General features: G+C 48.3%; 1 protein-coding gene and 1 pseudogene across 1 annotated transcript in view; both read left to right on the top strand.

Moving 5' to 3' along the window:
• Nucleotides 1–24,815, top strand: part of EFCAB6 (EF-hand calcium binding domain 6) — a 264,209-nt gene that overhangs the window by 157,989 nt on the left and 81,405 nt on the right. Inside the window, exons 19-22 of the mRNA XM_068560155.1 lie at nucleotides 1,614–1,728; nucleotides 4,003–4,136; nucleotides 11,154–11,389; nucleotides 22,485–22,581. Of these exons, the coding sequence (XP_068416256.1) occupies nucleotides 1,614–1,728; nucleotides 4,003–4,136; nucleotides 11,154–11,389; nucleotides 22,485–22,581 (582 nt within the window). The remainder of the gene's footprint in view (nucleotides 1–1,613; nucleotides 1,729–4,002; nucleotides 4,137–11,153; nucleotides 11,390–22,484; nucleotides 22,582–24,815) is intronic.
• Nucleotides 8,521–9,919, top strand: LOC137775160 (large ribosomal subunit protein uL11-like; annotated as a pseudogene).

Genomic DNA, 24,815 nt, shown 5'->3' with positions numbered 1-24,815 from the left:
ATGATGGTAATGATGGTGATGATGATGATGTTGATGATGATGAAGGTGGTGATGATGATGATGATGACGGTGATGATGATGGTGATGGTGGTGATAGTGATGATGATGGGATGGTGATGATGGTGATGGTGATGGTGGTGATGATGATGATCATGATGATGGTGATGATGATGGTGATGGTGGTGATGATGATGATGTTGATGATGATGAAGGTGGTGATGATGATGATGATGGTGATGGTGATGGTGGTGATAGTGATGATGGTGGTGGTGATGGTGGTGATGATGATGATGATGGTGATGATGGTGGTGATGATGGTGGTGGTGGTGATGATGGGTACTATCTCATTCCATTCTCCTGCTCCCTTTCCCCTATTCAGCTTCCTCCACAGAATGCCGTCAGTGTGGTGCTAACCCCGCTATTCCTCTGCCATCTAACTTACTCTGGCTTCCTGTGCCATCACAGCCCCTGATCATCCCCGTGTTAATGGCTGATCTGTGTGTTCCCCAACATTCAGGCACAGCCTTTCTTATAACCCATCTCCAGACGTGGCTCTCCCACACAGCTTTCCTGCATCTGTCCTGGGAGAGTCCAGTCATCCTGGGTGTCTTTGGCCCGTAGATGCATGGACACATTTTGAATTGTGATTCAATATCCTTTTCTGGAAGGAAAGCCATGTTTTCTCATTTAAATCGTGAATACCGTGAGAACAGCAGGGGTGCTGTCTTCTGTCCCTCAGCATCCCTTCTGGGAGGTTCACCTCCAGGCAGGCAGCTCTGTCCAGGTTGTTGACTAACTGGCTATTGGCAAAGGGATGCCAGCGTCATGTGCCCTTCGAACAGCCCACCTGATCAGTTTCTCCTAGGAAGGCGTCGTCTCCTGGGAAGAGTCATCTAGATGATTCTGCTTCAGTTTGCAATGCAGGGAAGTGTGTTTTCTCAGTTGCTTCCCACCCCCTGCCCACCAGGGGTGTGAATTTTCTATTCACACAAAGTAGAAACCGTTGGTAAAAAGAAGGTTATGTGCACTGGAATGAAGGGATCACGGATAACTTTCAGTGAGTGGATCACACCAGGAGAGGAAAAAAGGGGAGTCCATGGATCCCCCTGCAAAAAAACATAGTAACTTACAGTTTAAACTCTGGACCATCATGAGACTTCGATCAGAATTCTAGTTTTCCCTCCTCAAACTGCCTTGCTTTATCTTGTTCATGTTTCCTAGGATATATGTGAATATAAATCTCACTTATGAGCCCTGAAAACCACTGCTGTCACAGCAGACGTGAATCTGGAGACCTGGACGGCATGGCCGGGGAAAAGGCCTGCAGCGATGCTTGCAGCCCCGAATGCCTGCCGTGCCGAAAAGCCAGGCCGGCCGCCCGCCTGTCTCTCTGTTCACTCATTCACTCAACAAACAAGCCTGGCACTGGGCCCCAGCCCCAGGACACTGGGCCTCGCCCGCAGGGCGGCCTTGGGTGGAGGCAGACAAGTAACAGTCACAGGCTGGAGTGCAGGGGCCATGGTGGTGAGCCTGCCGCGGGGCTGGAGGGGCTCGGCCGGCAGGGACCCCGGGACCACCTAACGGCCCCTCCCGTCGCTTGCCTTCCTTGTCAGGTCCTGGAAGATAACGGAATGCCGATGGATGACGATCAGTACGCTCTGCTGACTGCAAAATTAGGATACAAGAAAGAAGGGATGAGTTATCTTGATTTCGCAGCAGGATTTGAAGGTAGCTCATGGCCAAGTGCAAACCTGTCTCCCACCCGTGGCCCTGCCGGTCTTTCCAAGTAGTGCCGCTAGGCTGCTGGGGTTGAAGTAGTGTGAGCTAAGATGTTGAAACGGTGTGTGTGTCCTAAGACTGAAACAGACATTTTTTTTAAACTTTATCTTTGTGTTTTGGCCTTTTTTTTTCGCTCAGCCGCACCGTGAGTGCAGAATTTTGTCGGACAGAGCCTTCTACAGATAGTAAGAGCCCAAATGGTTTCTAAAATTTACTCCCAAGCCTATGCTCCTCCAATCACACCTCATGTCCTTTAAGGTTTTCCTCCTAAAAACAGATGCTGGTTATCTGTAATTAGTGACACGCATGCGCCAGCAAGGCAAATGTTCTTCCTCCCTTTTTGCAGATAAGGGAACAGAGATGCTAGAAGATTCAGTGACTTGCCCAAGATCGCCTGGCCACCGTCCCTCCCCTCCGGCCCCCCGCCCCGGACCCACATGGTTGTCAGGAAATTTGCTGGGCACCGTGGAGTCCGGGCCAGAGGCGGGGCCTCCCGTTCGCCACCTGGTCTTTAATCTGCTCTCCCAGCCGCACGCCAGGCAGACGGATGACCAGCACCCTGCCTCCCGCTTCTTGGCTCTGTCATCTCCCCCCTCCCTTGTCTCCACTCTTACTGAAGTTTAGGTAGACAAATAAGCCCTCTGGAAAAGCTGCAGAAATCATGCATATATATGCATGATTCCATGGATATATAAAGCACTGCAGGCTGGATGGGGCAGAACCCGGAGCCCGATTTGCATTTTGCCGTCTTCCCCAGGGTTGGCCTGGGAGATGACCGGGCGGTGTGGCGGGCCTCGCTAGAGAAGCTGGCCGCTGGGACTCCTCACCCATCCAACACCACCCCCCCGATTTCATTTGCCGATCCTAAGGGAGAGAGGTCCCACACCCCCCAAAAAGACAACATGGAAGCCATGGAATTTTAGGAGTTTGACACTTCCTTTGGCTACGTGTTTTGACTTTTTTGAAGGACAATAAAAAGCAGGGAGAGGACCCCCCCCCCATTTATTTTAGTGAGTGCTTCCAGTGCCCGGGGGCATCCATCGCTGAGGTGAGGAAATCGGGGCCCAGGGTGAGGGGCCACTTGCTTGAGGTCCCAGGGCGGTGAGCCTGTCACAGAGCGACTACCACACTCAGCAGCTTCCTCCCTGCCCTCCTCCCCCCTCTCTGCCCTCCATCCGTCCCCCCAACATATGGCCAGATGCTGAGGGTGGGGGAAGATGGCAGCTCCAGGCCGTTGGGGGGTTGGGGGTGGACACGGCAGAGGGGATCAAGCAGCAGGGGGTGGGGTGTTATCTGCCAGGCGTAGCGAAGCCCGGGGAGGCCACTCCAGGCCCAGGTGTGGGTAAGGCAGAGGCCAGGTTCAGGGCTGGACTCAAGGATGCCCACAAGCTCCAGACACCCTGCCCACTGCCCGTCCTGCAGACCACGTGGGGGGCAGGGGGGCTGTGGGTGCGACATGTGCAGAGATTCACGTCCAAAACCAAGTCCCAGGTTGTAGCCTGGCTTTAGACAAGGCCACACTCAAAAGTGTCACAACCTGATGGAAATGGGTTGGTTTTTAAGTGGAGATTACACCTCCTTCCTCCGTTTTAGGGGAGAGAGAGGGCCTAATGCAGTAATCAACCAGCTGGGCTCTGGAATCCGACGGGCCTGGGTTAGCTGTGATGTCTGTGAGCCCTGTGACCTTGGGGAAGTTGAGCCTCCATCTCCTCATCTGGAGAATGGGCATAAGAATAGGTTTCCTTGTGTGTAAACTGGGCTCGAGAAGAGACTGTACCTCTTAGGGTTGTTGAAAAGACCAGGACTTGTCCGGAGACCTCTAGCACAGAGGAGGTCAGGACCTGCCTCATGACTGAATTACACTTTCCTGTGTGTAGGACCTGATTCTAGGAAACAGAACAGGCAGGAATCCTCATTCTCTGCCTCTGGGAATGGAGAGGTGGGCAAGATGTGGTCCCTGCCCTGGAGGACGGACAGAGGAGCCAGACAGGAAACGTGCTGGGCAAGAGCGTGGCCCTGGTGGTCTGGAGAACAAGTTCTTCTCGTGGGGACGGGGACATGTCTAAGATCATAACAGAGTTCATGCTAGGTTCAGTCTGCAGGGTCGTAGTACTGTATAGTGTTCTAACAGGCCTGGGGACCGAAGAAGTCAAGTGTTGAGATAGAAATAAAGAGCCGTGCTCGCCACTAAGGGAAGTCCCCTGATTTATGTCGTTGTTTCAGATCCTCAGATGAACGGGCCAGAAGTGAGTTCATCTCAGACTCCAGTTCTTTCCAAAGGGAACTTGGACGGCTCCTTTATAACTGCTGAAGAGTGCCTGAGACAGTTCCCCCGGAGACTGAAGGAATCCTTCCGGGTAAATCATGACCTCTCCGCTGTTTGGCTTCTCCGGACACCCCTCCCGCCCTCTCCTTGCTCACAGCCACTCAGCTGCAGCGGGTGTGAGCCCTGCGGCCCCAGCACGTCCTGCTCATCGGGACACAGAGCGCTCCGTCCGCAGACTCGGGCTTGCCTTTTCTCCCCTTCCCCGGACAGGGCTTAACTCCGCGATCCCCTCCCCTCCCCAGGCCCTTCCCTGCTGACACTTTGCTGGGTCTGCCTTCTGCCCCTCACAGGCCTTGGAGAAGTAAGGAGACCCTCCTCACAAGACAGGGAGGGGTGGGAAGGGGCATGACAACCCGAGTTACAGCGAATTCAGGATGCTTTCAGGCATCCCGTCCACTCCACTCCTGCACTCACCAAACAAGCATTGTGCACTTACATGTCATAAGCTGGACTCTCTGCTAAAAGCTGGGGCTGAAATATGGGAGCCCTGCTCAGGGAGCTCAGTCCAGCCCAAGACACAGATGGTCAACAGACAATTCGACACATCATGATTGGCTGCCGTAGAGGGACCGGTACTGTGCTATGGGAGCACAGGGGAAAAAAACCATTAAGGAGGGCTTCCTGGAGGAGGTGACCCCTGAACCAAATCTTAAACCCTCAGCATGTGCTGGCCAGAAAAAGAAGGGAGTGAAAAATAGAAGGGTGGGCTTGCTTAAGGCGGGTGGCAGACAGGTCATGGGCTTTAGGGAAAAGCTCCCGGGTCTGCGTGACTGAGGCGTGGTTTGCATGCAGAAGCTGTAATGGGTAAGACAGGAGAAATAGCAGCCATTCAGACACAGAGGCAGGGGCTTCCCTGGTGGCGCAGTGGTTGAGAATCTGCCTGCTAATGCAGGGGACACGGGTTCGAGCCCTGGTCTGGGAGGATCCCACATGCCGCGGAGCGGCTGGGCCCGTGAGCCACAGCTGCTGAGCCTGCGCATCTGGAGCCTGTGCCCCGCAGCGGGAGGGGCCGCGATGGTGAGAGGCCCGCGCACCGCGATGAAGAGTGGCCCCCGCACCGCGATGAAGAGTGGACCCCACTTGCCGCAACTAGAGAAAGCCCTCACACGAAAACTAAGAGACCCAACACAGTCATAAATAAATAAATAAAATAAATAAATAAAGTAAAAAAAAAAAAAAAAGAATAGGTGGCTTGCCCAAGATATCAGAGCTGAAAGTGCCAACTGAGGCTCCTTCAATGATATTTGTCAAGCACCTGTGAAAAAACAAAAAAACAAACAAACAAAAAAAACAGAGGCAGGAGTGACCTCAAATGTTTTTGTGTTGAGAAGTAAAAGAGGGTCGTTAAAGTGGGAAGGAAGATTGATAAATTGACCACATTAGCTACAAAACAGGGCAGAGGGCACGAGGGAGTTAGAATGTGTCCTCGCCAGGGCGTGGAGACCCCAGGGTGTGCAGGGGCAAACACCTCAGTAGGTGGAAATCCAGTGAGTCCAGGGGAGGAGAGGTGGGGAGCACCCTGTGGGTGGAGCCAGCCCCCAGGGGCAGGGCTTCCAGAGTTTGCTGTGCTTGAAACATCTTCCCCGCGTGGATTGCCAATTCAAGATTCATTCTGGTTATTACTGAGCTCCCATTTTAAAACATATACTTATGATGACTGTCTAGCTCGGATTTGCGGCATGGTTCTGACTTTGACTATTCGGTCCAGACATCAGACCGTGCGTCCTAATTCTTGGTTTGAAAACATATGGTCACCGTAAGCAGACAGGGAGAAGGGTTAGTCCTCATTATTTCGTCCAATGTGATGCCCAGCTGAGAAGAACACGGAGCAGGCGGGGGTCATTTACGGGGCGGAGAGCCTGGCGGGAGGGAGGGCGGAAGGGGAAGCAGAGGCACGGGGGCAAACAGCCCCTCTGTGCTGGCTAGCAGGGCCGGGTGGCCATCGCCCGCGGCTGCCTTTGTCCTGCTGCCTCACCCGCGGCAACGCAGGCCCCTTGTTCTGGCCCCCTCCCCGCCTGTCTCCTCCCGCTCACCTTTCCCAGTGGGGACACGGGGAAGCCAAGCTCCCTGCTGGCACCACGTCTTCCTACGTTTGTTATCAGTGTAGCTTGGTTACAGCTCACAGATGTCCCATATTTCCTAAGATGGTCTTTATTTTAAATAGTTAACTAAAAACGTTCACCAACACCCACCCATCCTGCAAAGAACTTATAACCTAGTAGATAAGACAAAGACGTGAACCCCTAATTGCCAGGGTTTGCGTGATACAGACTCGGGTGCTGGTTATATCCGGGTTCCCGGGGGGGCTGCTCGCTGCCCTCACACGTATATGTAAACGGGACAAAGAGTGTGTCTTTTTTAAAAAATAAATTTATTTATTTTATTTATTTATTATGTTTGGCTGCATTGGGTCTTCGTTGCTGCACGCGGGCTTTCTCTAGTTGCGGCGAGCGGGGGCTACTCTTCGTTGCGGTGCGTGGGCTTCTCATTGCGGTGGCTTCTCTTGTTGCGGAGCACGGGCTCTAGGTGCGCAGGCTTCAGTAGTTGTGGCTCACGGGCTCTAGAGCACAGGCTCAGTAGTTGAGGTGCACAGGCTTAATTGCTCCGCGGCACGCGGGATCTTCCCAGAGCAGAGATAAAACCTGTGTCCCCTGCATTGGCAGGCGGATTCTTAACCACTGCGCCACCAGGGAAGTCCCAAAGAATGTGTCTTGATTGTTGAGTGGGAAGGTACAGTCACTTTATTTCCTTTATTGAGTTCCTATTCATGAGAAATTCTTGAATATCTCTCTCCATCACTAATGAAAAAACTATTTTGTACTAGTTGAAAATGCTATTAATCCTGCTGCTGCTGTTGTTTGCCCAGTGATTTTGTAGCCAGATGAGCCCATCTCAGCACGGTTAGGTTTACGGACAACAGCACAGTTGAGTAAGGCAGCCTCACCCTCATAGCCCAGGCCAAAGACCACGAACAGTCGAAGGAAATAATTCATTGTGACCAAACGAGGGGCGTCCCCCCTCCCTGACTATGGTGAGGAAAGCAGGCACAGAGACCCCCTGGGTGACCTGGGGACATGACCTGGGGACAGGTTCCTGTGGCCCTTGTGGGTTCACCTTCAACCTCACCCCCTAGACAGCGTCCGTGCAGGTTCAGGCGCATGTCTGTGAAGTCACGTATATTTTAAAAAACAAGCAGGATCAAAACCCCACACAAATAGGGTCTTCTATACGTACCCTTCTGCCGCTGCATGTTTCGCTTCACAATCTGTCCTGGACACCCGACCTCGCAGGGTGATCCCAACACGCAGCTCTGGTCAGAGTGTCCCCTTTCTCTTAGGATGGGCCCGGGTCCTGCCTGGCTGGTCTGCAGCCCCTCTCTGGCCCCTCTCGACCCCCCTCCTCCTCCCGTCACACTCCGGCCAGCACGCTGCCTCCCCTTCCTGGCCTTGCACATCCCGCGCCTCTGCCTGGATTGTCACTCCTCTCCCTGTGACCAGCCAACTCCTACCGAAGCGCTGGGCCTGCCTCCGGCCCTTCAGACCTGCTGGGAGGTCTGCTGCTGCCCACTCACCTTCCGGCATGCAGAGTGCGGGGACTTGTAATTCCATGAGACGTCAAGGCCCGATAACACAACTGGCTACCACGGTGCGTGCCATGCAAATAGGTGTTTGTTGAATGCATAAGAGAATTCACTTTACATGCCAGGCAGTGAACCTACATGGCCTCAGTTGCTTCAGTCCCCACAACTACCCTATCAGGTAGGCGCTAGCGTTCCCATTTTATAGATGAAGAAACGGAGGGTCAGAGATGGGGAGAGACTTCCCCGAAGCCACATACCTAGTAAATGTCGTAGCCAGGAATTGAAATAATATCTCTTTCACTCCAACATGTATTGGCTCCAATAAAATTAGGAGTCTTCATGCTGGGAAGTCAAAGACTGAGATTCAGGAAATGAGTAAATTTTTTAAATTTGTGAAGATTATAAATATGGGTTTCCATGGCATCTAGATTGTCCCTGTAGTCCAGCAATTAGGGCTGCGTCAGAGCACTTCTCCCCCCGCCTTTTGCTGCATTTATCACGCTGACTTGCTGTAATTTGCTTACACATCTTTCTTCCCTACTGGACTGAGAACCTTGATGTCAGGGGCCAGTTATCAGTACATCCCTGTACCTAGCAGGGTGCTTGGTGCATCATAGGTACCCCGGAAATATTTGCTGCATCATTCATACCCAACCTCACGCCACGGATGTTTCTTAAGCACTGCTCCCTGGGCTGGAGCTGTCACGAGGAACAGATCAGAGCCCAGATAATCACGTTTACCTTTAGAGGTGGAGCAGACAGTGGGCACGCGAATCTCCAGAGTGTCAGGTGGTGAAACGTGCTGTGAAGAAAAATAAAGCAGGGTGAGAGGCCAGAGACCCATCAGGGTGGTGCCCTTGTACAGAGGGGATAGGAAATGCCTCCCTGGAGAGGTGGCATTCGGGCAGAGACCAAAGGCCCAGCAGGTCTGGTGGAGAATCCCTGGGGTGCCGGAGGCAGGCTTGGCATGTTCCAACAACAGCAAGTAGCTTTCGGCTCTCGGCTTGGAGGAGGCCAAGGTGCAACTTTCTTCGGTCGTCCCGAATCTGGGTTCATCTGACACCAGCCGCCTCCACCATGCTGCCTAAGTTCGACCCCAACAAGATCAAAGTCGTGTACCTGAGGTGCACCAGTGGGGAAGTCGGTGCCACATCTGCCCTGGCCCCCAAGATCGGCCCCCTGGGTCTGTCTCCAAAAAAGGTTGGTGATGACATCACCACGGCAACTGGTGATTGGAAGGGTCTGAGGATTACAGTGAAACCGACCATTCAGAACATACAGGCCCAGACTGAGGTGGTACCTTCTGCCTCTGCCCTGATCATCAAAGCCCTCAAGGAACTGCCAAGAGACAGAAGGAAGCAGAAAAACATTAAGCACAGCGGAAACATCATTTTTGATGTGATTGTCAACATCGCCCAACAGATGTGACATCGATCTTTAGCTAGAGAACTCTCTGGAACCATTAAAGAGATCCTGGGGACTGCCCAGTCTGGGCTGCAGTGTTGATGGCCACCACCCTCACGACATCATAGGTGACATCCACAGTGGTGCAGTGGAATGTCAGCTAGTTAAGAACTGCAAAGGAAAATAATTCAATAAAGGGTTATTTGACAAACACCCCCCCAAAAAAAAAAAAACCAGCAAGGGTGAGCGGGGAGGAGATGAGGGCAGAGGGGTAGGGGGCTGGGGCCACGGTCAGGATTGAGGATTGGACCCCGAGTGCCGTGGGTTGAGCAGAGGAGCAGCGTGCACTGGCTTGAGCCGTGCGGGTATCACTGGCTGCTGTGAGAATGGGGGGCTGGGCGAGGGTGGGAGCCGGGAAGCCCAGGAGCCTTGGGTCCGGGTGGAGGCAGTGGAAGTGGGAGAAGTGAAGCTCTGAACCCATGGCTGTGTGGGCAGGTTGGATGCGGGGTGTGAGGCAAAGGGAGGACCCAGGGACGCTCCCAAGGTTTGTGGTCTGAGCAACAGAAAGAAGGCGCTGCCACTTCTTGAGCTGGGAAGGACCAGGAGGACGAGCTGGGTCCAGCGGGGGCCAGGAGTTTGATTTCGGCCTTGCTTGTTTTGACATCCAAGGGGAGATACCTCACAGCCTTTGGAGACGGGGGTTTGTAGGGTGTGGGGGGACTTGGAGCTGTGACGTGGAGGGAATCAGCAGCAAAGAGATGGGCCTGCAGCCCCGGCAGGCGGTGTTCCAGGAGAAGAGGCCGCTGGACAGTGGCGTCTCTGAGAGGTAGGGGCAGCACCTGAAGTCGGTTCCCACCGTATTTAGTGCAGTGATTGCATGTGTCAGTGCTGAGTAATTTTTGGTGAAAGAATAAGTGAGTGAGTACAGATAGATCTTGCCACAAAATCCCAAAAGGTTTGAACCGGACAGTCAAGTCGTGGCAGGGCTTGCCTTACGTGACCTCTGTGGAGGGTCCTGGGACGTGAAGGTACAGGCAGGGCCTCGGAAGTAGCCAGAGAGATCCGTGGGTGGGGCCGCCTCAGGGGCTGATGGCAACAGGGGTGCTGGGACCACAGCAGCTGCAGCTCTCCAAGCCTGAGGCACAGGATCGCATGGGGGGGCCGCAGGGTGTTGGCCCAGACAGACCTGATTCAGATCCCGCTGCCAGGCACTTGCTGTCCGACCTCAGGCAACAGTAATAGTAACAACATTTTACAGCCCTTAGGAAACCTCTCAGTCACCTCCTAAGTGCTTCGCCTCGTTAGCACATTCAATCCTCACAACCACCCCGGAGGCAGGGACTTTATACTCCTCCCGTTACACATGAGAAGCCTGGCAGGGTTAAGTCTCTTGCCCTTGGTCACTCTGCTAGTAGCCGGCAGAGCTGGGCTTTGAAACTAAGCAACCTGCCTCCAGGGTGTGCCCTGAGCTCTGCAGCCTGGCCTCGACCACAAGTTCCCTGCAGGCCTCTGTTTCCCCATCTGCAAAATGGGAATCACCGCCCTCGCGCAGCACGACCTGCAGACACAGAGGCAGATTTCAGGCGGGGCCTTCAGCACGGGCATCAAAACAGGGCCCAGCCTCTGGGTGGCAACTCAGGGTGAGTTCAGCACAGCACTGGCTTTCCCGTGGACAGAAGTTGCCAAACATTATGAAAGTTGTATAAAAACTTGAGGGCAAGATGTTTATATGCCCCGGAAAGCTCCAGCGTACTCATTCTTGCTTCTGGTACTAGAAGTACCGGTCCCAGAAGCCGAGGGAGCAGAAGGGAAAGAAACACCTTTCTTGTCCCTTTTCCTGAACTCTTTGCATTAAAAGAGGGCACCTGAGGACGTAGTTCATCATTTCCTGGGGAAAGCAAATCATGGCAAGGATGTTCCTGGAGCAGTGAAACCTCCAAAAAGCCAAGTCGAAACATGGCTGCTTCCTCACGTTGGAGATGAGTCCACAGCGCGGGGGGCAGGGGTGGGGGGATGTCGTCAGGTTCCGGGGGACAGGCTTGGACGCTGCGTTTTTGGCTCTAGGACCCCTACGCGGCCTTCTTTAAGATGGATGTGGACAGGGATGGCATCGTCACCATGCACGACCTTCATCGGCTGCTGCAGCACCTGCTCTTCAACCTGAAGGACGAGGATTTCGAGCGATTCCTGGGCCTTCTTGGCTTGAGGCTCAGCGTCACGTTGAATTTCCGCGAATTTCGAAACTTGTGCGAGAAGAGACCGTTCAGAATAGAAGACACCGCGCCTCAGAGACTCATTAGGTAAGAGAGCAGCATGGGTCTGCATTAATGCTGAGTCCACACACGGGTGCAAATGATGGAGTTGCCCCCCCAGGAGCTGTTTATTTTGTCTTTTCCTTAGTTCAAGAAAAATCACATTCAGAATTACACATTCAGTGTAGAAAGACTAGAAAATGCAGATACAGGTTAGAAGATACACCTGATCTAAGCACCTGTGAACATCATTTTTGTATTTTAAGGTGTATCATCCCCGTCTTGTTTCTTTGCACATAAATATATACATATATATTTTTCTTTTTATGAGCCTGGGGTCAGATATGTACGCATGTTGCTCAGCCTTCCAAGACATTTGGGGACACCGTATGCAGAGGGAGGTGCACGGTGCTTGTCAGGAGAACACGTGGACTTCCTCCAGGCCCAAGACGTTAACCTGGGCAGTAGGTGTGAACTGGGGAAGCACAGAACACCTTATGGTAATTGATGGATACTGAGTGTCATTTCAGTCTTTTTTCTATGTGCATAAATACACACATATACTTGTATATTTTTCTTCTTATAAATTTGGGGTCAGCCGTGCCAGCTGCTTTGGGAGGTGCAAGGATCCCTTCCAGCCCTTTCCTAGGCAGTGCTCCCCACCAGACCCCTGGCCACCCAATGCCGGCCTCACTCACGGCAGGAAAATCTCTGCGTCCAGCTGAGCTGTGACTCTGTTTGTCTCCTTGGCTTCTCTCAGTAAGAGCATCTGCTCCTTGAAGCGGTAGTGGGTTCCCATCTTACCCGGGACATGTCACTGTCTGTTCCCCATTGAGATCTGTTGACAGGCGTGAATGAAGTAGCCATTCAGCCACTCCTTTACCAATTATTATAAGTACACTATTAATATTTTTTGAACCGTTACCATCCACTGCATTTGCTGCTACAGTGATACAATGCAGTAGTGGCATTCACTGGGTCCTTCTGCCCTTGAGGTGCTCCCAGCCCCCAGGGGCTATAGGCAAGTGCCCCTTCTACCCGGCAAGGGCAACCCCTGGAAGGGGGAACCCCCAGAAGCCCCTGTCACTGAGCCAGACTTTGTGGCACTTGGCTAGGCTGCAGAGGCCCTCTGGTCTTGCACTTTAATTTTTCCCTCTGAATTTGCTGGTTTTATTTTGTCTATACTTAAAAAGCCACCGAGGAAGAAAACGACTGTAGTCTCTTTCTAAGTGAAACGATCATGTCACACGTGAGTTGAACACCTGCTTCCAATTGCTCCATTTATGAGGAGCTTTAATATGAGACTTGATTGCTTAACGTTAAAACAAAGCACAAAAATATCCTTCAGAAAGAACTTCCTGGAGAATGTATGCAGAGTGGATATGGAAAATTTCAACCACAAAGCGCAATCTTCCCATCCAAATGATTCCACCTTCTTAGTTGTATTATTTGTTCATTCATCACACATTTACTGAGGGTCTGCTGTGTGCTGTGTCGCCCCAGGACTTGGAGGTACAAAGATGGATGAGATGAACACTCCCTTTGAGGGGCTCAGGGCTGAACTGCGACAGGTACAAAAATAAAGAAATAGAAGGATGTCTGAAGTGCCACAGGGAGGCGAGAGGCTAAGCCTGCTTGAGGTGCACAGAAAAAGCAGGACATTTCAGTTGGGTCTTGAGGTGTGAGTAGGAGTTCGTCCGGTGCAGGTTACCAGACCATGGTTCAAGGCCAGGGAACAGCATTTGCAAAACCACAGAGGTGGGAGTGTGGAGCACATTGAGGGAATGGGGAGAGGATGCGTGTGCAGAAGTGGCATGCACAGCGGGAGAGGAGGCCTCGAGATGCAGGAGGGCTGGATGTGACAGGGCTCGAGTGCCAGGCTTGGTCAGTAGGCAGGAGAGGATTTTATGCCGCGGAGTGTGTGGGTCACGTTGTGCCATAGAAACATCCTTCAGCAGCCCCAGAGTAGAGGATGGATATAGAGGAAGCGGCTGGTTCCAGGGAGACCCAGCTTGGGCTCCAAGGGTCTGGTGGAGAGCGAGCTTTGAGACCCCAACCAAGGCACTGCTTTAGAAAGCCAAGCCTTCCCATGGCCGGACCCCATACCTGTGCTTCATGAAGGTGTATCTTTTCATACCCCACAGCCCTTTAAGGAGGCATCACTACCTGCCTTTGCAGATGAAGGAATTGGGGCCTAGAGAAAAGTAACTGACTTGTCCAAAAGGACCCAGGTGATGGGCGTTGGACAGAGATTGGAACCCAGGATGCTTCTGGGGAGGGGCCACTTCCTCTGCCTGGAGAGCTCGGCCTCTTTCACCCTCCCCAGCCTCACTCTCCGCCAGCCAAACCTAGATGCCTTGCCTTATTGGAAGCCATCCTGCCCTCTCAGTTGGGCCCCTCTGCCTTCTGGGCCTTCACTTTCCACCTGCATCATCAAAATGCACTACTTTGGAAAACTTTGAAGGTTCATAATTTTGTCAAAGAGAGGAAGACCATCTCGTTTGCTTCATAACTGCACATCATTTTTAAATGTGTAAATACCAATTAGAGCGATTGGTCCAATGACCTGTTTCATTTACATCATCTATTCCCTCCCAATCTATTCCCTTGTTTAAAACACACGGGCCTTGTCCATTTATCTACTGACAACCCACATCAAGTACATTGTGGTACATGTACATCATCAGAGATGAAAGAATACTGTCAAGTGTCCTTTTAGCAGAATTAGATGGTCAGCTTCTTGTCACAAAATATTGTGTGATCCAGTCCTTCCAGATGAATGACTAACTAAATGAAAATAACAAATTTCCTTGTTGTTCTTAGACATGTATCACTTACTCACTCATCAAGAGATTTGGCTTATATGATCAAGTTCACCATCGTCTTCTGGTTCATCTAATAATTGCAAAACATTTTCTGATCTCAGTTTTCTTCCCTTTGCCACTTGCGCATGAAGTAAGAATTCTCAATTTTCAACTACATTCAGTGAAAGCTAACGTAAGACGACAAGGATGGTGTCACTGTCTTCTTTTTACCTTCTTGAAAGATGCTGTTACACTTTGAGCAGTGCAATCAGAAAACTGAAGGATGATGTAATAGTGGTGATTCATTTCAATATTGTATCATCCTGCTAGGAGATTCCATCATTTTTTGTTTTCTTCTTATTATTTAGTCTCCTTTTTTTAGCATAGCTGGAAATAATTAATGAGCAGTGATTGAATATTTCTTAGAATAATGAAATAGATCTAGTATAATTAAATCAAGATCACTAAGATCCCATGATCTATCATATTCTAAGAGGTTTCAATGGACCCACATGGTAATTGCAAGATAGAAGGAGTTTTATTTCATAAAGAAAATAAGTACATTTTTAGTTGTTTTTTGGAAGACCTCTAAGAAAGAATAAAAGTCATGAATGCCACTCTTCTATTTTCTCGATCATACAGAATCACTATTTCTTCTTTAAATATTTGATAGAATTCACCAATGAAGTCATCAGGTCCTGGAGTTTCCTTTGTCAGAAGAATTTTAACTACAAATCTAATTACTGTAATTGTTATAGGATCATTCAGGGTTTCTATTCCTTCTTGACTGAGTTTTAGTAATTTTTGTCTTTTAAACTATTGGTCCGTTTCATTTAAGTTGTTAAATTCATAAGAATGAAGTTGTTCATAGTATTCCCTTACTATTCTTTTAATATCTGTGGGGTCTTTAGTGATGTCCCTTTTTTCATTTCTTATATTGGTAGTTGATGTCTTCTCTCCTTTATTCTTGATTCATTTAGCTGAAGGTTCATCAATTTTATTGATATTTTCAAAGAACCAGCTTTGTGTTTCATTTCTTTTTCTCTATTGTTTTTCTGTTTCGATTTCATTGATCTCTATTCTTTATTATTTTTCCTTTCTTCTTGCTTTAAGTATACAGTTGATCCTTGAACAACACAGGGCTTAGGGGCGCCAACCCCCTGCACAGTCAGAAATCTCTGTATAGCTTTTGACTCCCCCAAAACTTAACTACTAATAGCTTACTGTTGACTGGAATCTTACCAATAACATAAAGTCAATCAACACATAGTTTGTACGTTATACGTATTATATACTGTATGTATTCTTACAATAAAGCAAGCTAGAGAAAAGAAAATGTTATTAAGAAAGTCATAAGAAACTTATATATACTACCAAATGTAAAATAGATAGGTAATGGGAAGCAGCTGCATAGCACAGGGAGATCAGATCAGGTCAGTGCTTTGTGACCACCTAGAGGGGTGGGATAGGGAGGGTGGGAGGGAGATGCAAGAGGGAGGGGATATGGGGATATATGTATATGTATAGCTGATTCACTTTGTTATAAAGCAGAAACTAACACACCATTGTAAAGCAATTATACTCCAATAAAGATGTTTAAAAAAAGTCATAAGAAAGAGAAAATACATTTATAGTACTGTATTTCTCAATACTGTAAGTTTACATTGTCTTTTACAAGATGAATCATCTGTCTGTCAGTACCCATATCAATATTGTCTCATACGGTACAAAACACTGCAGGCGTCATACATTTTGGTGTGTAACTCTGGACATCAAAAATGGAAAGATAATGTGGAAAAGAAATTCATATTTGTATAGAGGTATAACTATTCATGCATTGTTAACAAAGAAGCAGCAATATGATTGCTTTATGGGAGTGTGGTGTAATCGATACAATTGCTTCATGGTAGCCTAGCCTATACACTAAAGAATGAATCATTATAAAATTTTTATAGCATACAGTATTCCAGTCATATTTATAATATTGTATTGGAATTGTTACTCTAAAAAAAACCCACTTGCCTGTGATGATAGGCTGATACACAATTTCTCCAATACGAGAGAGAGAGAGAAACACACTGTACGGTAATATAATTCTTTGAAAGCAAAGTTATAAAACAGGAAGAAAACTAACATATTAATTTTATATTAAATATCACTCACCTTATGCCTATGTAAGGATACACTAGTATCTGCATATATTATATTTTATACATTCATGGCATATCTAACGTCTTCTTAATTTTTTCCAATATTTCTAGGCTATGTGGTTAATCTGTGAATTTTTTTCAAATTGTCACAAATCTACAAAAAATTTTCCAATATATTTATTGAAAAAAATCAGCATATAAGTGGACTCGTGCAGTCCAAACCTGTGTTGTGCAAGGGTCAGCTGTAGTTTGCCCTCCTTTTTTATTTTCTTAAGCTGAAAACTCAGATTTTTTATTTGAATTCTTTCTTTTCTATATGAGCCCTTAATGCTATCAGGTTCCTTGTAGGCACTGATTTAGCTGCATTTCACAAGTTTGGATATGTTATAGTGTTCATTTTCATTCAGTTCAAAATATTTTCTAATTTCCCTTTATTTTAGACTGTTTCTTGAAACCTTGGATTATTTAGAAGTATGGGTTTTTTTTCAAAATATTTCCATGGTTTCCAACTATCTTTCTGTTATTTATTTCTAGTTTAATTCTGTTAAGTTTAGATAACATACTTCGTATGATTTTAATTCTTTTAAATTTGGTAAGGTTCATTTTACGACCCTAGAAATCGTCTGTCTTGGTGAACATTCCATGTATACTTGAAAAGAATGTATATTGGGCTGTTGTTGGGTGGAGGGTTCTATAAATGTCAATAAGATCAAGTTGGTCATAGTGTTTAGGTTCTCGCCTATTTTCTATTTGTTCTATCAGTTGCTGAGAGAGGAGTGTTGACGTCACCAACAATAATTTTGCATCTGTCTATTTCTCCTTCCATTTTTATCAATTTATGCTTCATGTATTTTGAAACTCTGAGAAAAAGTATATTTGTATTTGCCATTTCTGCTTCTCTTCTTTTATTTCTCAAGCTCAAAAGTGTCTCACTCCGCTGTCATTTTCCTTCCCCTGAAGAACTTCTTTTAGCATGTCTACTGGAGACAACGTTACCATAGTTTTCCTTCATTGAGAATATCTTTATTGCTCCTTCATTCCTAACAGTTTTTTTTTCTGGATATAGAATTATGGGTTGACAATTCTTTTGTTATAACACTTTAAAAATGTTGTTCCATTGTCTTCTGGCCTCCACAGTTTGTGAGGAGAAATCTATAGTCATTCAAATGGGTTTCCCTCTGTAATGTGTCATTTTTCTCAGGTTGCTTTCAAGATTTTTTCTTTAGCTTTGGTTTTCAGTAGTTTTATTATGATGTGTTTGAGCATGATTTTCTTGGAGTTTATCTTTTTTGAGGTTTGCTGAACTTCCTGAATCTATGTTTTTCCACCAAATTTGGGCAGGTTTCAGCTATTATTTCCTGAAGTTTTAAATTTTTTTCTGTACCAATCTTTTTCTCTTCTCCTTTCAGTACTCCAGTGACATGGATGTTAGACCTTTTGTTTTTGTATCACAGGTCTCTCTATCATAGTCCTTGGAGATATATTCTTTTTTTTTCCTCTATTGATCAGATTAGATTATTTCTAGTCATCCATTTTCAAGTTCACTGACTCACTCCTCTGTCATCTCTATTCTGTCATTGAGCCAATCCAGTGAAAATTTTATTTCAGTTGTTGTTTTTTCCAGTTCTAAAGTTTCCATTTGGTTCTTTTTTTTTTTTTTTTTTTTTTTTTTGACTGCAATTTCTTTGCTCAGAACTTGTCTTTCCATTTATTTTAAGAATGTGTACTCTTACTTCATGGTTATAATAGCTGCTTTTAAATATGATAATTTCAACAGCTGGGTCATCTTGGAGTTGGTGCTTGTTGTCTTTTATCTTGAAAATTGTTGGGATTTTCCTGGTCCTCTGTATATTGAGTAATTTTGGACTGTATCATGGACATTTTTAATGTTATATTGTGACACTCTGGTCCTGTTAAGATCCTTGGTAATGCGTTGACTGATTGATTTTTTTTAGGCAGGCAATCAATCCATTTAGTTTCAGAGTGCAAGTCCTGACCTACCTTCTGTGGTTTCAATATCAGTTCAGTTTTCAAAGCCCTTGTAGCTCTATCAGGTCAGCCCATGAGTGCAGCACACAGGAGACAGTCTTAACTACACTGTAGTCAAGTTCTCAAAGCTTTCACCGTGCTGCTTTGGGTTAGTTTCACACGTGCACATCACAGGTGAACCTGGAACTTCCTTCATTCATTTGGGCATCCCTTTTTCTAGCACTCTCTATGATTTCTCCCCACACTCTCCAGCACTCAGGGACCCCTTTTTTGTCCTTCTGGTTGGAAAATCTTAGGTTTTAGCCATTCTGTGCTACTGAGTGCTTCTCATAACTGGGTCCACCTCCAGGCCAACATGGTGGGAGAAAAACGAGAAAGAGAAAATAATGTGGATTTCTCCAATCCTCCTTGAACACAGGGACCCCTTTTACCATCTCCTCTGGTTAGAGAGAAGAATTTCAGTTGTGGGTACCTACTTGGCCAATACTATTGCTGGCACCACCATAGAAGTGCAGTTTTGTAACTGGGCTTGCCTCAGATCAGGAACGGGACAGTAAAAAGAGACAAGAAAGGGGGGATTTCCCCCATGCTCTTTGTACTTCAGGGGCTCACCTTCCTAGTTCTTCGGTCAGAAAAACGGACTTTCTTTTGGAGATTTCTCTGTCCACATCCACTGCACAGTTCCAGAATTAGGACTGCCTTTAAGCAGCCCTTAAGCTGGAGATATGGGAGGAAAAAAGCCCATGAATCTCACCATTATATAAGTCATTCTTCAAGTTTTGATTTCCCTCTCCATAAGCCTCCTATTATGTACTTTTTACTGTCTTCAGAGAGTTACTTTTTGTATTCTGTCTAGAGTTTTTGGCTGTAACCAGTGGAAGAGAGAGGAGGAAGTAAGTATGTGTGTCTACTCCATCTTAACTGGGACTGGAAGAGCATCTCAGGACTCTTGCCCTGCTTGGAACACTGCTCCCCAGGATCACACAGCACCTCCTCATCACTCATGCCTCAAGGAGCCCTGCTCTCTGGTCTTCTTGGCTGAAGTGCCCCGGACCCCGCCCTGGTCCATCATTCTCAGTCACATTCAGTAGCTGAAGTTGTCTGATTCACTTATTTTTCCATGTGTTTGCTGTACATTCCTGCCACCACAGGATGAGCTCCTTGAGGACATGGGTTCCGTTCACCATGCTCATCATTGTGTTTGTAGGACTTAGAGCAGCACATCGTATGTATTTGTGACTGACAGTCTGGCTGATAGGAAGGCTGGATCTGACTGATTGTCAAGATCTAAAGAGGCAGACAATAGGAGAGAAAATAAGTAACTTCTGGAAAAGGCCACAGAAAAACCTTCCAATCTCTCTAGAGGAGACAAGGATATAAAATGGTACAGAGGAGAAATGAATGGGAAATAGGTAGGAGCTCCTGGTTTGAGCACGAGTCACTAAGAAAAATAATCCAGCCTCATAGCCTGGAAAAGGAATTGGGTAGGGAGGCTGCTTGGACATGTGTCTAGACAGTGAGATCAGCTTGATAGTGAGTTGACTTTGCAGAGATAGAACATGCCTCTCAGGACCTCCATCCTTTTGAGGGAAGTCCAGGTGAGTCCTCTGGGTTCAGACAGGATTTACGAGGCACCTAACGGTGAAGGCAGGGGAACAGGCATCATGAGGACCTACAGTCCTTTTCAACAATAGTTGTGAAAATGCAGCATAATCCACCCAACCTTCCACAACCTTAGTGGTAAAGTAGCGATAGAAGATTAGACTGCTTGATCTTTGGATCCTTTTCCACCCTTGAAATTCCATGATTCTGTGAAGTCCGGTAGACAGTTGGAGATGGAATGGAGAAGCAGGTGAGGTTACCGTGCTAATGGCACAGAAGTGTGGGCAAACGGCATCCAGGTGGTAGCTGGGGGCAGGAGCGGGGATGACCTCTCAGAAGAGTAAATGAGCTTTGGGGTGGAAGGAGAGAGAAGGAGTGGTCGAGGGGGCAGGCAGAGAGGGAGAGTCACTCACTGAGGGCACACGTGTGCCAGGTGGTGGGTGTTCCACCCCACGGTGTCATTTAAAGAGCAGCCTCATGAAGGTGACTAGAGAGGGGAGAGCTGGTTGACAGCATCACACGTTAGGCCAGCAAAGACCCCCGGACTTGCTAATATAGAAGCAACTGGCGAATTTAAAGGCTGTGTGTGTTGGGGGATCTCAGTCAGGGGAGGTGTGCCAGCCATAGTTCACCTGTGCTCCCCACAAGCTGGCATCTGCCAGGAGAGAAAATGAAAGTGGGCATGACCTCATTTGGTCCATTTCAGCACCGACATGGGAAGAGGGCGAAGACCCCGCCCAGCTGCAGGGGGTCCTCAGCACCTGCCCACTGACGGAATGCAAGAATTTTTGTTTGCCAAGCCACAGGAGTCAAGGTTTATGTAATTCACCAAAGAAGCGCTGGTCTGAATAAGACCCTTTCCACGTGACATGTGGGTCAACAGCACAGTGTGGGCTTCTGCGGTAAGGAGGGCCACGGTGTTCTTGGTGACCAGTGCGTACGGGGCACTGTCAGGCATCGGGGAACCTGAGGAGTGGTCCAGCATAGCTGAGACCAGCAGCAGAGTTTCTTAGAAAGGATTTAAAGGAGAAGCCACATGAAGAGCAATGATCACTGCTTAATTTGTTGGTTCCAGTGCTGTGCCCTGCCGTCTGCTTTTCAAATGTAGGACAGTAGTGGGATGTTCCTGGAGGGCCTTCTCTGGGACGCTGCAGGCTTCACTTTCCCCAGGACCTCACACAGTGCCTGGCACTCCAGCGGTGCTCAGCAGAACTGCTCTAGTTGAATTGCAATAGACATGTTAAGTGAAAAGAAGATCCTGCGTGCGTAAAAACCATGGGTGGCCCTCACCTCTGTGAAGTGTAATATTTAATGGACCCTTTCCTCTGAGGAGTGAAGTTAGAGGGGCTACCAAAACTGTAGCTTCAGACGGAATGACAGCGGTGAGAAAGGCTTTCCTCTGGCATGGGAGGGCCCTGAGTTTGAGTGCCAGGATTCCCGGTACCGGCTGTGCAATTTCGGCAGGCGACTTCACCTCTCTCAACCACAGCATCCCCTTTTGCAAACTGGGGTGGCAATGCCGGCGCTGGTGTGAAAACCCAGATTCGGTAGTTCCAGCCTGACTGGTCACAGAGCTTGTGGAGGCCACGATTACCCTAAATCCACAGTGCTCCCCACCTGGCATCACATACAAAGGGTCAGCTACAAAGCCGCGTCTTTGGGGATCACATAAACCTCTGACTGCTGCATTTTCTCAACTGGCAGCCTCCTGGTTGACTTTAGATTTTTCTTCCTCATGAGCAGCTCACCCGCTAGAGCATGAATAACACCACTTCTTTAAAAGGGCGACGTGGGGCTTGTGTGCTGTCCCCACCCTGGTTTTCCAGGTTCCCTTGAGGGGAAGTTCCTGTGAGGGTCCCTGTGGGGCCTCGCTCAGGTGTCCCCCTTACTCACCCTCAGGCAAGACGCACTGATCACCCACGTGCCTGTGCACGAGCGTGGTTCCAAGCAAGGCGACCGCGGAGAAGGAAGTGGCGAAGGGTTTTACAGGGTTTCACGCGCCCCTAATTTGTTTTAGTGATTGGAAGAATCCAGGGCACCCCAAACTCCTTCAGCCACAGTCTTCACTGCGCCCCGTGGAGGCCTAGCCACAGTCTTTTTTTAAAGTGTCTTTGGCGCCCATCATTCTGTGAGTAAACAGAGTTTTGATCATTTTACATCCCGCAGACCGAACCTTTGAACATGAGCTGAGACAGAGTCTGTAGGTCACGTTCCCACAGTGTTCCTGGACTGTTTGCTTTGGTCTGCGTGATCACGCCAACGTGTAGGTTCAGGAAAAAAAGTTTTTAGTTGTCTTCATCCGAAGACGATGTGATAGTGTGTTTTTTATCCCTCTGGGAATAAATGAGCCCTTTTTGTTTTGTGAACGGCAGGAAAATTTGAACAGCATTTATCTGGAAATAAGCAAGGACTCCTAAAATTTACGATTTCCCTAACATGCAGCTGGGGAAATAAGACTGTATTTTAAGAATTAAGTTAGACCAGATGTGAAATAGCAGACTTTAACGCTATCTTTGAAACAAACTGGGGTAGGGGAATCCCTTGGGAGATTAATGAGTCCATTAGATTTAAACAGATTCATTTTTTTTTTCTTTTAAGACCAAAACAGAAGGTCGCAGATTCAGAACTGGCTTGTGAACAAGCACATCAGTATCTTGTTACCAAAGCAAAAACCAGATGGTCAGACTTGTCTAAGGTAAGAAAGTGATTATTTCCTTAAAAGGAAAGGGAATCTATTTCAGTGTTCCAAGATCATTGGGATGAGGGAGTTATTTTCCATCCAGTCACTAAGATGGCAAAGCAACTTTGTATACCAATCTAGGGACTCCTTTTTTTCTTAAAATACTTTTTCAAAATAGATTCTCACATTCAAGGTCAATTGATCTTTAGAAAAATAAGTAATTGTAAGAGTTACGTGGACTGAAATTGCTGGCTTTATCTAAGGTTTGATATGAATTAAAAATTTAAATGAAAAATGTAAGACGCTATCATTCTTGCTTTTACACAGTTATAAACATGCTTTTTAAAGAGGTATTTCTTCCTGTCTTGCTAAAATTATAGAAAGCATAGTTTGAAGGTGAATACCCTCCACGTGCAATTGTGTAAACTGTGATTATGGTGTCAGGATGGGAAACATACTCTTAGCAATGGCAGCTGTACCTGCAGGACGGTAGATCTGAAATGCAAACCTGGGTCAGCCTGAGGTCTAGGATATGGGGTCACCACTTCTCAGTGCAACAAGGACACAAAAACTTCATTTTAAAAAGTATTTGTATACTGCATTACGGAAGTATTTTCACACTGTTCTGAAGAATGTCTCCACTTTGTTTCATGTGGTCATTTTCTATCTATGTTTGCTCTGTCTTGGCCTGTGCCCGATGTGAAGTCCCGCTTTTAAGTCCTGTTACGCACCGGGCTGCCTCACAGCCTTGACTGTGCCAGCCCAGGCCGGCCGATCACACCTTCTGAAGCCGGGCCAGCCTTCCAGAGCAGTCCTTTGGGTCGAGGAGTGCAGGGCAAGCTGTGGATTGTAAGCAGCGGCCACACAGGACACAGCGGCGCCAGCCGGGGAGCGGGCAGAGCCGGCCACCTGACCGCCTTCCCGCGTGCCCGCCCCATCCCCGCTTCTCTCTGCCTTCAAACTCCCTCAAACCTATTTAAGAAAAAGCCCCTTCTCCCCAGCGTGCCTCCGCTCTCAGCTGCCCCGCCCTCCTTCCCCTCACGGGAGCAGCCCGCCCTGTGGTCTGACTCCAGGGACTCCCGAGGGCCACGTCCAGGGCCCTTCGCAGCTTCATCCGACCCCGCTTTGACTTAGCACAGACTCACTGCGCAGGGGTTTGTGCCCCGGGTTCAGTGGTAACCAAGGCCTGTCTGCTCCCGCCTGGCGGAGCTCACGAGCCAGGGGAGGTGACAGATTATTAACAAAGCAGATGGGCGCTGAAAGGAGCAGGCCGCTGGGAGTGGCCAGAGGCCGTGGAGGTCTTTGTTTCTGCCTTGTTCAGACCATCCTTCCTGAAACGCCTCCACCCCCGGCTCCACGACACCCTGCAGGGCCCCCTCCCCTCCTGTCCCGGCCTCCTGGCTGGGTGACGTCCTCCCCGTCCGTGTGGGCTCTCACTCCACCTCGATTCCACGGCCTCTCGTGGCCACCTTCATCCTTGATGTCGTGCGGGACCCCAAACTATGTGTGGAGGAGGCGTGGGGACCCCAGGGCGCTGTGCTGCTAAACCAGGAGCCTTGCGTCTATCGGCGGAGACCTCCTGCATCTCTCCTAGGACTGAGCCGCCTGGCGGGGAGAGGACGCGCTTTGTCCAGAATCGAGCATCGTGTCACCTCGCTGGCCCCCACAGGACTAAATGATCCTGCGCGTGTGGATATCTCTGCCACTCTCTCAGTTTGTTTTGACTAAAGCACTGAAGGAATTAGTTCTGAATTCTAAACCGGCAGAAAGTATAATACCTAAATAAGATCAGCAGTATTCCCACCGGGCCAACTGGTGATGAGACGGGTGTTCTCACTCGGTGCTCCCATCCCCGCTCGTCACTTCCGCGTCCCAGCGTTTAGAGATGGTGAAGGTGACCAAAGGTGTGGAGTCTCCCTTCTGCCGCATTTCTGTTGGGAGTTCACCAAACAGGACCTGCTAATATCCAAAAGGATGTATTCTCCAGTAAAACCGTGTTTGAACTTGAACAAGGATTCAGCGTTTAGTCATCTAGTGACCTTCACATAGAGTCACGGGGGCTCCCCGCTCCGCCATGCGCTGCTGGGGGCACCTCCAGCTGCATTCGCAGAAGTACATAGGAGTCGTCCCATTTGGGGGCAGCTTAATATGCTCATTGCTATTTAGGTGTTTTTGGAAAATAAGTTCATTGGTTTCTTCAGCAAACATTATTATGAGCTAACTGTGTAAGGTACTAAAGACACAATGAC

The sequence above is a fragment of the Eschrichtius robustus genome, chromosome 13 (assembly GCF_028021215.1).
Source record: "Eschrichtius robustus isolate mEscRob2 chromosome 13, mEscRob2.pri, whole genome shotgun sequence".
Classification (NCBI taxonomy): Eukaryota; Metazoa; Chordata; class Mammalia; order Artiodactyla; family Eschrichtiidae; genus Eschrichtius; species Eschrichtius robustus.
Note: the sequence above shows the minus strand (reverse complement) of the source record. Positions and strands in the feature narration are given on the sequence as shown.